Here is a 15,313-nt window from a genome sequence, read left to right as displayed (position 1 = left end):
GACAAATGGTAGTGTACCAATTGGTGGAGCAAATAAAGTTGTAGAAGTAGACGAATCTCATATAGCTAGACGGAAGAACAAGAGAGGACCTTTAAAAAGTTAAATCAATCATATTTGGGTATTCGGAGGAATAGAAAGAGAGTCCTGGAAGTGTCTTGTTGTGAGAGTATTGTCCCGAGACGAGGTCATTTTAGTGCGTCTCATAAAACATTTTACAAGACCTTTTTATGCTCTGGTAAGTTATTGATTGTATGAGTGCCCATGTGTTTGACTCATTCTTGTTCTAATGTTAAGCATTTATAGTCCTTAAACAGATTGTTTTTGGTTCTGGTATTATAATCATGTTTTGCACTATTTTGTGAAAAAGAGACATATTGGAAATGACAAAGGACATCAACGAGTATATGTACTGAGAAGTAGTAGTTAGAATACCAAGTTTCTTAAAGAGGTCTCTGCATGATGATCTAGGACTGACACTAGATATAATTCTTAATGCCAAGTTGCTTTCACGCTAGAAAATGTTTTCTTTTTTAAGTTTACAGATACTTTTCGTGAATGTTAGCCCGACAGAAACTGCGAATAAAAGCAGAAAAGTGAACCTTAACTATTTAAATATTTGTGCATATAAAATGGGACAACTGCTTAAAGTTTTATTTGATAGAATGTACTTTTACATAAAACAAATACGTTGCAGTGTCTACCATCTATGGCTTAAGTTCTTGTTACTTAAGTTCTTGTTAACGCAGAGATTCGTCTTCAAAACTAGTTGAAATGTGGTTGGTAAATAAGGAGGTAATTGCATGCGGTTGCAACAAAGAAAAGACTGTATTTCCAAGGCAAATATAAAAAATTTCATCGCCAGAAACTGCAACCTACTGTCGTCAATAGTCAAACCCTCACTAGTAACCTGAACTACATAAAAAATACTACTTCTTGGTTCCTGACTATGTTTACCATGTATCCAGCTTCTGCCTGACATGTCTGGCATTTTACAATCGTGTCCATCCAAATATATACAAGTTAGGCTTTTGCCGGGTTTCTAGCAGTATAGTACAACTATGACCCGTTCCAATCTAACAATATAAGGGCAAGGAATAATACGAGAAAGATTACGGAGAAATGCCATGAGGCTCTATCAACGTACCAACCATGCTGTTCTTATGTGTGTGTCCTACGTTTTTATTATTTAATTAAAAGCTGTTTTGACATAAGATTATAGTAGGACAAAGACTGAGCAATTAACAGGACTCAGCATTTAGTTGTTGTGTATTGTAATTGTTAAATTATGATTGATAATTAATAACTATTGAAAATATCCAAATGAGTATATTTGTATTTAAAATAGATAGTCTGTCTTTCAGAGCAAAATATCGCCGAGTCCGACGTTTCTGTTTTTGGACCTGGCAACTCTATGGCTGACAACTTTGATCTGTTTTGTTTCTTATGCTTCGAAAGGGGAGTCATACACATTGTGTATTGGCGTGAGGTTCAAATGGCTCTGAGCACTATGCGACTTAACTTCTGAGGTCATCAGTCGCCTAGAACTCAGAACTAATTAAACCTAACTAACCTAAGGATACCCCACACATCCATGCCCGAGGCAGGATTCGAACCTGCGACCGTAGCGGTCGCTCGGCTCCAGACTTGGCGTGAGGAAGGCGAAGTTTGCTTCCCGTCAGCCACTACTCATCTGGTCATCCCTTGGTTGTCGATGTTGCACTGTTCCTTGTAAGAACATTTCCACTTTTCTCTACTAGGGCTGGGAGAGGCAAGGTATGTTTAAGTCTTACGTTCGTCGCTGAGCAGATAGATCTGTATGATGGAGTTGTGGTATGCACTATTCAGTACACAAAAGCTTATCTGGAAACGGAGCTGTACAGTACTGATCCACATCTGCTAAAATTTCGCGCTCTTTGCTAATCAAGGATGTCCTAGCGCTTCACATGTAATCCAGTGATGGCGCTGCAGTTTGCATGACTGCCAGTTTTCTTTTTCCTGTTCGAAATGAAAAGACCTTCCCAACTGGGTTGAAGTAAACCTATTTCTCGTTGCCAGACGGCCAGTGATGAATACAGTCACTTTCCCCTGGGGGGGATATATAGCTTGACCGGGGGGGGGGGGGGGGAGGAGAGGGGGAGAGGGAGGAGAAGACAAAGTTATAGGCTTAAAATTTAAGTGATAGCGTTCTAAAGACGTAGCAGCGCTATTAATATTTAAAATTTTTCATGAATAGCTAAAATATAATTAAATAATATGTAGGTTAAGTACTAAGTTGTTAGACTAAGCCTAAGTTAATTATATTAAATAATAAAATAATTTTATTGCATGCAAAAAAAACTCACATTTACATCAAACTAATACGTTGTGGCTATTTTACAGCATATCTCTTGATGACGTCATCAATAAAACTTTCTTTTGGCTCCTCGTCCCCTTCAGTTGAAATCTTCACACAAGCTTGGAGCGTTCCCTGACCTATCCTATTCCTTATTTTTGCCATCATTCTGTTCATTGTACTTAATAACCTTTCCACAGTGCAAGTCGAAACGGGAATGCACAGTACACGTTCAGCGAGTGTCCGTAGTGCTTCATAGCCGATGTCGGCTCTCGGAATGAAAGAAGCAACATCAGAAGACGCATCATCTAATTTATTACTAACAACGTACCTAAAAGAATGCAAGTCTGCAATAACAGCGTCGACATTTGTAAGTCCCAAAATTAAGCATAGTTCTTAACAATCATTATCACTAAACTCTAGACATTTTTTAAAATTTTAAAATATGCACTTAGTTCTATCACTTTTATTGCCTTCTCATCAAACCGTTGCTCAATTTCATCAGTCATACTTTTAACAAATTTCCTTGCACTTTTCATAGCTTTAATCTGGTCCTCTACGTTCGTGAATAGCACACCTTTAAATTCTGTTGTGTCTTCCTGCAGTTTTTTAATTTTATTTAGAGTTTCAATTTCTGCACTATGTCCATTGCAGTCACAAAGACTGTCAATGTGTCTTAAATGTTCCAGAGTTCCAGAAACAAGTAGAGGGATTTGCGATATTTTAAGTGATTGTCTCTGCAAAACTTTACGTAAGTTTGAGACTGCATTTAACATATCGTCTAAAATCACTAAACCTACAATGAAATTGGAATTCATCATTTCCAACAACATTCCTCCAGCTAAACTTGTTAAATCCACGCCATCTTTGTGTATCTGTTCACATGCCATTATAATGGACTTGTAGGTTAGGAAAATAGCATGAACTGTGCGATAAATACTTAAAACAGGTTGCTCTAAAGCACACTGAATTTCATGCAAAACATTTTCTCGTTTGGAAGAGCCATGAAAAAGTTTGTAAATGTCTTTAACAACATGTAATGTGCGTTTTATAAAGGGGTGTTTATTCCTAGAGTTGGTGGCAGCATTTGACAAAACATGTGCTCTACAGTGAATGTATGGCTGCTTATGGCCCTTTCTCTCTGACAACTGATCGCGAACTCCAGAGATAGAACCACTAAAATTAGCAGCACCGTCGAAAGAACAAGATAATAATCTGTCGTAAGAAAGTTTTCTTTTCTTTAGTTCAGCATCAATTGCTGTAAATATGGATTCAGCTGAAGTGCTTTTCAACTCAACGAGACATATAAACCTTTCCTTCACTTCAAACGATGGAGACAGTACAACTTATTGAACTACTAAAGACAGTTCACTTGGGTTGGAAACATTTGTAGATTCGTCTGCCATTAATGAAAAGTATTTGTCATGGAGAAATGTTTCATCTTGAAAGTCTAAAAGACTCTCCCAAACAAGTCAACAATTCTGACGCAGTACACTTACTAAGATATGTGGACCTTTCGCTCTGAAATTTTAACCACTTTTCAAGATTAATGTCGCTTTTCAGTACTACCTTACGAATTAGAGGTTCATATTTTGTTGTGTGGGGTATTTCTTCCTTGCTAACGAAATACAGACTTCGAATTAACGACGACAATGCTTAGCGGTTTAAAGCTTTTTCATTTTCATCTTGTTTAACTATCTGTGTATGAATTGGAGCGTTTAATCCCTGTAATCTACAATTTTCAAGTGCAGCGGCTCTTGCATGTTTTTCTGAGTTGGCGTGCTTTTCAAGTTTCCCCGTGCTTCCGGTAGCTTTTCTTAATTTAGTGAAAGGTACAGAAATGAACACTCTTCCTGTTGTCTGTAGACCTTCGATATCGTTTTTTAAATGCATTTCACACAGTTTGCCGAAATCCCCACCCCACTCGCGATCAAAGTACAACCAAGTACTTACACTCCCATTTTTGCTGATACTTAATCTCGCGTTCAATACTTTGTTTAGAATTGCAATTTACGAATGGGACAGAAATAGCACATTTATCGTTTGAAAACTGTGGAAGGGAAACTGAAGACTTGGTAGACCTACGCATTTCATCGTCACAATCACTAGCACTTCTTTTAGTAGAATCACAGTTGTCTTTTGCAATACACTGTCTTTTATTAGAAAAGAAAGAAATTAAAGTTTGTTGTTTCGACATTGTATATCGGCACAAACACTTCCTTTTATGTTATAAACTGACGAAGACTGCATGTAGTACGCTACATAATCACATCACACTTCCATAGTAACCTGTCGACTGACTGTTAAAACCTTACAATAGTTTCAACAATGGATTGAGTTTTTATACAACAATGAAAGCTTAGATTATATTCGTAGAGCAGCGTTGCCAAACGTCCCACTCATTGTGGAATGTACCGCTTCTTTAGGAAAAAAATTGTGTATCACCATTGACACTGCGAAAATCATTGTCAAGTGTACACAAATATTTTGTTTAAAGTTTGTACTCATCGATTAGGAAAAATCTATATTGCTATTAAATCTTGCAAATATTCCCAGTAATGCAATAAAAAAATTAAAACAATCTTTTATAATGTCAGATGCTACTTCCAATTCCGTAGCAATACCTGGGGACGTATTTTGCGACATCAGGTTTATTCTAAGGGCAAATAAAGTATAGATACGAGTGGCGGATGAGAATAAAGTTGGCAGCGAGGGTGGGCTGCACAGCTAAGGCACAGTCTAACATAACAGTCGCGACACTCACTGCGGTAAAAGTTGTTGCCGTTTGACAGATGGAGCGACACTAGCGCTCAGAGCGGCAGGTAAGGTGAACGTCAGACGCGTCGTAAGCATAATGTTTGTTTGGATCCATTTCCTACGTAATTTCCGAATTATTCGGGTTAGTTTATTGCCTCCAAGAGTTTGTGTAGTATCAAAAGGCATATACACTCCTGGAAATGGAAAAAAGAACACATTGACACCGGTGTGTCAGACCCACCATACTTGCTCCGGACACTGCGAGAGGGCTGTACAAGCAATGATCACACGCACGGCACAGCGGACACACCAGGAACCGCGGTGTTGGCCGTCGAATGGCGCTAGCTGCGCAGCATTTGTGCACCGCCGCCGTCAGTGTCAGCCAGTTTGCCGTGGCATACGGAGCTCCATCGCAGTCTTTAACACTGGTAGCATGCCGCGACAGCGTGGACGTGAACCGTATGTGCAGTTGACGGACTTTGAGCGAGGGCGTATAGTGGGCATGCGGGAGGCCGGGTGGGCGTACCGCCGAATTGCTCAACACGTGGGGCGTGAGGTCTCCACAGTACATCGATGTTGTCGCCAGTGGTCGGCGGAAGGTGCACGTGCCCGTCGACCTGGGACCGGACCGCAGCGACGCACGGATGCACGCCAAGACCGTAGGATCCTACGCAGTGCCGTAGGGGACCGCACCGCCACTTCCCAGCAAATTAGGGACACTGTTGCTCCTGGGGTATCGGCGAGGACCATTCGCAACCGTCTCCATGAAGCTGGGCTACGGTCCCGCACACCGTTAGGCCGTCTTCCGCTCACGCCCCAACATCGTGCAGCCCGCCTCCAGTGGTGTCGCGACAGGCGTGAATGGAGGGACGAATGGAGACGTGTCGTCTTCAGCGATGAGAGTCGCTTCTGCCTTGGTGCCAATGATGGTCGTATGCGTGTTTGGCGCCGTGCAGGTGAGCGCCACAATCAGGACTGCATACGACCGAGGCACAAAGGGCCAACACCCGGCATCATGGTGTGGGGAGCGATCTCCTACACTGGCCGTACACCACTGGTGATCGTCGAGGGGACACTGAATAGTGCACGGTACATCCAAACCGTCATCGAACCCATCGTTCTACCATTCCTAGACCGGCAAGGGAACTTGCTGTTCCAACAGGACAATGCACGTCCGCATGTATCCCGTGCCACCCAACGTGCTCTAGAAGGTGTAAGTCAACTACCCTGGCCAGCAAGATCTCCGGATCTGTCCCCCATTGACCATGTTTGGGACTGGATGAAGCGTCGTCTCACGCGGTCTGCACGTCCAGCACCAACGCTGGTCCAACTGAGGCGCCAGGTGGAAATGGCATGGCAAGCCGTTCCACAGGACTACATCCAGCATCTCTACGATCGTCTCCATGGGAGAATAGCAGCCTGCATTGCTGCGAAAGGTGGATATACACTGTACTAGTGTCGACATTGTGCATGCTCTGTTGCCTGTGTCTATGTGCCTGTGGTTCTGTCAGTGTGATCATGTGATGTATCTGACCCCAGGAATGTGTCAATAAAGTTTCCCCTTCCTGGGACAATGAATTCACGGTGTTCTTATTTCAATTTCCAGGAGTGTATGTTTCTAAAAATGATTCTAAAATAAGCGCAAGTATGGACAAAAACCATGAATAGAGTGGCAAGCTACAACACATTCGTGAAGAAACACTTGTGACATTGGACAGAATTGCAGCTTACCACGTTGATATCAAAAGAATATAAACACACAGATTCACATGTAAGAAGCACAGACATGTACCTCTACATGCAAAAGCGATGGACAGCTCGTTTATCATTCTGTAGGCCTACTGTGTTTGTCATTGTCACTTGTTTCCACGACCTTCATCTTTATATTATTCTAAGTGGGACAAGCAACTGACAAATAGTGGGAGAAATATGCTGAAAACATAATGAGCTGGTTACATTACATTTCACGAAAAGCCAAATACTTGAATAATTTTCAAACAATCTGTCTGTAGGCACTTTCCTTGTCCCATAATAGTTTCGCTCGAAGTCTAGCGATCTGGACATTCTGACACTTCACACGCTTTTGTAAGACACGAGCAGCTGCACTTAATCTAACCACTTCATCGTCAAAGCAGGTCTTGTGTTGATGATTCTCACGAATCTGGCACTAATAAATGGATAGTTGAACTAGCTGCTTCTGTGTCATAGGACTGTTTTACAGCTTTAGATTGACTGTGGTATCTTTGTGGCAGTCTCTTCCTCATCGTCAGTTGAGGTGGCTTATTTGGAATGTCAAACAGTGTGGATACTGCATTCCACACGAGTTTGTTATTGTCTGCGTTCATGACCTGGTTTTGTTCGAAATGTAGCGAACAAAACCTAATGTTATTATACAGGTAAACCGGGTCTTTCTTCATAAGGTCTTCTCATCTGCTATTAACTAGCCATTTTTTTCCTCCTAAAATGAAACATTCATGATTTATACACATACATTTGCAAATGAATCCTGACGATACAGTTTAGTAACATCATGTTATATACCTCTCAGGATCCTTAGGAAACCTAAAAAAGATAGCTGTGGTGTCTTCTTCCTATTGCTGCTGCAATTTATTGCGCTACAAACGCTCCCGATGGTAAAAACCATTGTATAAATCAAAATAAACAACCACTAGTCGCTTTCACGATCGCGCCGAACTCACAGTTCAACCTACCGGCCGCTTGGAGCGCTGCTGGCGCTGAAGGCAACAAAATCGAGGCGAAGTGTCGCGACTGTTATGTTAGACTGTGGCTAAGGGATTAGCTTACACGTTAGGCCGATTGGAGGTGCGGTGGGGAAAACATGAGAGAGGAAAGGCTGACTTATTCCACAATCGGCGTTGCCAACACACCTTGCAACGCTTAGCTTTACCGCACACTTATTATACAGCAACTGCTAATTTGTTGGTGTTGGCAATAATAATAATAATAATAATGATAATAATAAAAACAGAACAATCGACGCTATGTTCCAAACCGAACCGATAATTAACGAAACCGAACTATAGGGACCCAGCCCCCACCTATTGTGTTACACATTCATTTTGCTTGTAAAAACTGCATGTCACCACGACTTCTCCATAGTTGACTCCAAACTTCGTTAGCAGCAGTAGCTGGCGTAGTTTAAATTTTGTCACAACGTTACACGTTAACAGACCAGGTGATAATTTTTACGTTTCACCACGACTAGAGATAATTTCTCGGGGGGGGGGGGGGGGGGGGGGGGGATTTCCAGTTTGCGGAGGCGGGACTTCCCCCCTCCCCCCAGGCCATCCCCTGAATTCATCACTGCAGGCTGCAGGCATCTTCACTTTATACCGCTATCGAAGCTGTCGTCAACCGGTGCATTACGTGCAGCGTAGTAGAGGGCGACAACGTATAATGTTGGCACTACTATGTTGGCACTACTGTTTAGGGATTTTCTTTCATCCGGAATAGGCGAGGCGAGGCAGCGCTACTATATAGGTCTGATGTCAGTAAGGTGATTGGGGAAGTAAGCTGCTGTGGGGCATCTGGTTGTCATCTCTGTCAAGGGCTTACCGAAAATTCCAACTTCGTAAGTTACCACTCTCATTCTTATTACCGTGGTGAATTTCAAAAATTATAATTTATTAGTGACACGTACGTTTATCTTATTAGGATCAGTGCGTTACCGGTATGTGCGGTGTGGATTGTGTAGTGCTTATTGTTGTGTCCGTAGTGGAGAAGTTTTATGGGTACGGTTTTAAAACGTCTGACAGCTTCAGAGAATGAAAGCATTTACTGACTTGCAACGAACTTCGCACACCGTTTCAGACCTTAGCGAAATGCGTTCTCGTTGACACCCTTAAAAATGATGAAAGGTTGAGTTAATCGCTTACTACATTTTGTATGAGCAAGCATGCGCATCAGCTTACTGACTGCATGTTGCAGATAGTGTTCACGTAAAGCGCTTCATATACCAGCAATATTATGTTATTGTACGACACACAGTTCAAAAGATATGACGTTATATACACTGAGATGCGTGAAAACTTAACTTTCACGTAAATTACACAGTATACACTCACCCAGTGTTTGATAATGAAAACAAACGTCAAACAATTTAAAATCTTTTCTAAACTAATTTCTATCTTACGTGCTTAATGTCAAGTATTTAACCCATTCAAAGCAAGGTGATCAGAAACTTGATGCTGTTTTGTTAACGGGAGTTCGGTTTTTTAAACAATCGAGTGTTTACTGATATTATCCCTGTAAGTCGGAGATTGTATATACTGAAATAATGGTAAAAGTATAAACTGTGGTGGACTCGTTGGAGACTGAAAACATGATATAGTGCCAGACACATACACGTTCCAGATGATTCCCAATGAAGTTAATATTTAAGGTGCCCTACACAGGCAATTGTATTGGAATAGCACTTACTACATTTCTCTGTATCCCATGTTATAGGAGGAACAGCAAAGGCCCTATAACACAGCTTTGTGGCGCTCCTGCTTCAGGGCTGTTTGCGTCTGCCATTAATTCTAATTGTATCTCCCCCCCCCCCCCCCCTGTGTCCTGTTTTGTAAATGTGATTTCAACTTTATGTCATGTCTTTAATTTCTAGTACTCTCAATTTATGTAAAATACTATTTTTTATTAACAGTAGGACCCACTTGTTAAGCTTAGAGACACATGTGCTGCACTTATTTAATTTTCTGATTACTAGTATTTTTGCAGTGTAATCCATTATTATTGATACTGTACTTCACCTGCTTGAAAACCATGTTTAACACTGTGTAGTACTGGGGGTATTCACTTATTTAGATTTATGTGGAATACCCAAACACTCCTTTACTGATTGATAATGAAGCATTTTGCCAAGAGATTAACAGTTATTGAAACAGCCCCTGACTGTCATGAACAAACTCTTCCACATCACACCAGTTGCTGTACTAGTAATGCAGTTTAGTATTTTTTCGCTCTCATCTGCCATAATAATTGATTCACCGTGTTGCACGATCCATCTTCTGCGACTGTGTGGTTACTGAATACCATAATTTCCATGTTCCCATTTTATTTTTCAAATACATTCACTATTAGCTGTAAAAATATGCAGAAAAGTATTGAGCTACTTGTACTGTATTCATTATTGTTCTTGAACTATAACAATTTTAGTCTTTTAATCACAGCCATATATTCAAGTATTTTTGTTGTTGCTTAATGTATTGCCAACGTTAGTGGTGAATTTTAATTCAGAGACTTATGAATGTAATAGTCTGGACTCATTATATGAAAGACACACAGTTCCTTTAATCACATACAAAAGAGAATCTCCATTTGACGACTGATGACTTTCCTATGGTAAAGCAGGTATGCGGGAATTTAATGCTAACAGTAAACAAATGTTTAGTGATGAAGCCAAAGGAAGAAATTAAATTAACCATCCTCACAGATGATTTTGGGAGCAGAGAATAGGCAGAATCCCTTAGATATGCTCCTAGCATTCACATTGCAAACTACCAAGCTACATTATATAGCACCTATTTCAGTTCGTCAATGTAGGCCTATTGGTTTGGACTTTTTTTACACTGATTAGTGTTCTCCCTTATAATAAAATCTACATTACACACAATACATGTGTATCACAGTTCCAAACAAAGAATCTTGGATTATTTACAAAATGTAAAAAATGAGAGTTTGTCTGGTGGTATAACATAAGTGTTGATTTAGAGTATGATTACCCCCAGTAGCTGTATAGCAATGAGTGATGCTGTTAATTTTGGTGTTCAAGAGTTCCATGCAAGTGAACTTTATTCTTCACAACAAGCTGTTCTTGGTACAGTTGAAGGCTCAGTACATGCAGTGCTACTCATAGACGTTTTCCAGAGACTATCGTGGGGAATTTTTCAGATAGTCAGGCTTAGATTTAAAAAAGCTGACTGCTTATGTGTTCACATATTTTTCATTGAAAATATTGATCTATTGAATGAGCTTTGTGTAGTGACAGATTCAATATTTGTTGCACTGGCATAAAGATACAGATAATTTTGGGAAGCATCTCCGTAGATATGGATGGCATTCCTTGTCGAAAGACATTTTAGAAGTGTTTGTTCATTTTTTCATCAAATAAAAATATATTTCCTATCAATATGTTAATAAAACCAGAATTCACTGATGAAGAGGATGGTCGGCCATTGATCTACCTTCCAATGCATAAACCACTATGGCTACTGCAAATGCTCCCTCCTGTGATGAGAAATTAAAGATACACTTAACAGCACAAAACTTTTCAATTAGCAATCACACCCAGAGTTAAATTTCTGTAAACTGACATGAATGAAATGCAACATACAAATATTTTCATTAAAGTGTGGAACTTGTTAAAGAGATAGTATTACTTAAAAAATGTGTGAAACAGGTCCTTTCTATATTCTAGGCCTAGTTCAAGTGATGGAAATACTTTTCTCCAAATTGAAAACACTTATTATCTACAGTTAGTGACTAAATAGTTTTATTATAGAAGCAATGAACAGATTGATCAGTATCATTTCTCCTTAGTAGATCTGGAGGTACAAAATGTTGGAAGTGCAGAATTCCATATCAACCTACACAGATTTGTTTGTGTTTGTGAATGTATTATTTGATTGATTATTACACAGCATGGAATGATTACTGCACAACAGTGAATAATTGTTAAGTGAGATTCCTTATATATGTACCCTCACCACTTTACTGCCAAATTTTTATGATATTCTTGAAAAGTTACTTTGGCGAGACAGCAGGACGACTGCCTTCTTCTTTGAAGTTGGAAGTTCGTAACATTTCACTTCTCATGAAATTTCAGGCAAGCTAATTTAACAGTCACATTTCTTCTGGTTAAAAGTATGCACCTTATACGCTAATACTGATATGTAATTAATTTAATTTTTCAAATAAATTTTAATCATGAGTGCATACTGTCTAGTTCAGTGTTCTCAAATTCAGTATCTTCCCATTGGTAACACCTATTTGTATTCTGTTAGTGCCAGTGCCAAATGTTCTTTTCGCGAATCTGCAGGTGGCTGTTGTTTGGAAATATCACTATCAGGTGGAGTATCTCTGTTTTCATGTGATGCAGAGTTAATGTATTTAGTTGTTAGATTCGTTTTTTTTTTATTAATTGTTTTTATTACAATTTTCTCACAATTTGTGGGATGTTGTTTGTTTAAGGAATGAATTAAGGTTGTAATCAACTCATGAAAGGGCAACGGCATACAAATTAATAGATTACTGCAGAAAATCTATTTAACTCGCATCTATACCATAAAAAAATATAATGGCACTTCCACTATCCAAGGAATACCATCAGCGTCATCATTTCATTTTTAGAACAAAAATGGTTTAAATGTATCGAACGCATAATGCCCCAATATATAAGCAACTTTTTTCAGTTGCAAATCTGCACGACATCCAACAAAGACTTAAGATATACACAACCACCGTGTTTGAAGGCATTCAAATGGACACGTTAACATGTAGACGGTACGGTTATTTGAGAAGATGCATTCTATGACAACTGACGGGTTTTACCACTATGTCACATGCAATTATCAGGATAGGTGACATTAGCCCCTGTGACAGGAAATATTAATTCTAATTATACTGCTAAATGATGTGTGGCAGAACTTCTAGGGGGAGGGGGGGGGGGGGGTCCTTCCAGCATAATATGTTTTTCAAGAAGTATTCTCGGACATGTTATTTTTCTGATGTAAGATACTGCTCCAGTTCCCTGAATGGTTGACATATATACAAGCTCAATGTCACTCTGTTTTTCCTTTCAACCAGAACTTTTATTTTTATGCTTTGTCTATAGGGAAAGGGAACTTAACAGTTTAGCTGTTCATACAGGTGCATATTACTAAGACACTTTGTGTGTTCTGCTGCAGGGTTCTTAAGTCCCTGATGGTCATTGTGACCTACTGTTGGAGTCACGAATGATGGCAGTAGAGTTTATGCATCTGTGTGACGCTTTCTTCAACAGCCAAGGAGCATTCAGTAGTGCTCTGAGCACTCTATTGTGAATGCCATGCCAGTGCAAGCATTAAACGTGATCACTGCGAGTTATTTAGTGACTTTTCATTCCATTTGTTGTGAGCAGTCATTGCCAATGGTGATGGTAAGCAGCAGATTCTACATAAGCAAGCAAGAGACATAATTTGCAGGATACATGCTTTCTGCTAGTGCAAAGCATGTGCTGCAACTGTCACTTGGAAGTGACAACAATGCAGTTCCCATCCACGCTGCAACCCGTGTGAATTGCCATCTTTCATTGCTAAGGCTGTAGTACAGTTACACAACTACTGCTAGCGCACTTTTACTTGGTCATTCTGAGATTGCTGGAACTGGCTGACTTTATGCCATTAAGGCATGTTTACACTCATATTGCCAACATGACAGTAAGTAGCTGTTGTAAATACGGTTTTGATCTGTGTGTGTTGTTGTTACAAAAATGAGGGACTCACTATTAACTTTTGTGTCACTTCTGTGATGCATTAATACAGTGAAGTTCGTTTCTTTTATATGGTACAAGCTGGCTGCTCTGGGAGAAGGAGACGGGACTTGTCTCAGCAGCCAATGTGCTATGAGCCAATCACAAGCTTCCATTTCCAGCATCCTATGCTCAAGGACCAAATAAACACAAGCGATCAGTAGCTGAAGCAGGACACGTCAAATCCACACTGAGAGTGAAAAATTTTGTACTCAATAACACATTTGTTTCTAGCAGTAATGACAGATTACATTTGTATTTGTTGATAGACATCTTAAATATGCGTTTTACAGCTTCAAATTGTTAGTAGACAATTTCACATTTAAAGTGAGAGCATTAATGGAATTAAGTAGTTGATTTCTTTGTTCCTGTAACAGCCTTGTCTTTAACAAGATATTTCACTATTCACGGAAATATGTAGCATTATTTGCACTTGAAGAATTTCCTATTTGCTTTCTAATTGTATAAACATTATTCCTGTCAAAATAAGTTAAATGTCACATTACATAACCGTAACACGCTGCACAATACATTAACACCCATACCCTTGGAAGCACATTAGGTGTATCACTAATTTACATTTATTTACTACAATATTTGGGATATAGTTTATACTAGATAACATGAAAAATTATAGGTAAATGTTGAATCAGATTATCTTACCATTGTCCCAAAATGGTGTCTCTTTTTCAGTTTGTATGTCATAGGGTACAGTGTGCCCTGTGGCATTATGACAACAATAGTGTTACAAGCTGAAAATATTTTTTCTTTTCCAAAAATGCAAACATGAAAAATGTGTGTAAAAACTATGTGTAGCTGCTGTGCTTCACAACAGTAATCTTATGTTTCTGTGTTTGTTGCCTCATCTGATTTCTTAATCAATTTCTGTCGCAGGTGACTCAGCAATGACAGAACTAGCACTGAAGCATCTACATCCATGTTGGACATTGACATCTTTTGATGAAGTTGAAGAGGAAGAAATTGGTACATTTGAAAGATCACTTCTAACCTGTTCTATGCCACATAACTTGCGTGTCAGATCTGTTGTGAAGGTTATGAATCCATATTTATGGTGCTGTTATCAGCTGAAAAAAGCAGAATATATGAACCGATATGGCAGTGTTAGGGAAATAACTCTGTATCATGCTACAAGTGAAAGTAACGTTGACTCTATAATTAAGAGCAATTTGGATTGGAGACGCTCATGGCGAATCAAATTTGGCCAAGGTGTTAGTTTCAGTCCATCACCCAGTTATGCCAATAAATATTGTAACAGGAGCAGTGGTATTTATAGAGCAATGATTGCTGTAAAGGTACTAGTTCACACTACTTCACTAGGTGGTAGTTCAACAATATTGCCCCCAAAAGGTATTGATACAACTGTTGGAAATCGTGGGCAGGTTTATGTTAAGTATTGTGACAATGAATTTTACCCAGAACATGTCATTTACTATACAATCTGAGCTCTGCAGTTTCTTTTCTACTTCCTTTCTTGATGAAAGTGCATATATTTTTGTAATAAGTGTTTTTATTTAATTTTTTTATGAATTCTGTTTTCTAATAAAAAGGAAATTATTTTCCTACAACAACAACAAAAAATTGCTATGAAACATCTGAGATGTAAGTCTTTTCTTCACATGCTGTATATATCCTGTTGGCAACAAGTTAGCTAGGAGCAAAGTAATATCTGCTGTCTT

At 39.4% G+C, this 15,313-nt stretch overlaps 1 protein-coding gene across 1 annotated transcript; it reads left to right on the top strand.

Annotated features, from left to right (window-relative positions):
• The first annotated feature begins 14,521 nt into the window (after nt 1-14,521).
• Nucleotides 14,522-15,079, top strand: LOC124775492 (protein mono-ADP-ribosyltransferase PARP12-like). Its single transcript, XM_047250326.1, has one exon. It carries the CDS (start codon nt 14,522-14,524, stop codon nt 15,077-15,079), a length of 558 nt encoding a protein of 185 aa, XP_047106282.1.
• The last annotated feature ends 234 nt before the right edge of the window (nt 15,080-15,313 follow it).

Source organism: Schistocerca piceifrons, chromosome 2 (assembly GCF_021461385.2).
Source record: "Schistocerca piceifrons isolate TAMUIC-IGC-003096 chromosome 2, iqSchPice1.1, whole genome shotgun sequence".
NCBI lineage: Eukaryota > Metazoa > Arthropoda > Insecta > Orthoptera > Acrididae > Schistocerca > Schistocerca piceifrons.
Note: the sequence above shows the minus strand (reverse complement) of the source record. Positions and strands in the feature narration are given on the sequence as shown.

Coding starts and splice junctions, on each gene's coding strand:
- LOC124775492 (XM_047250326.1), top strand. CDS start 14,522: ATGACAGAACTAGCACTGAAGCATCTACATCCATGTTGGACATTGACA.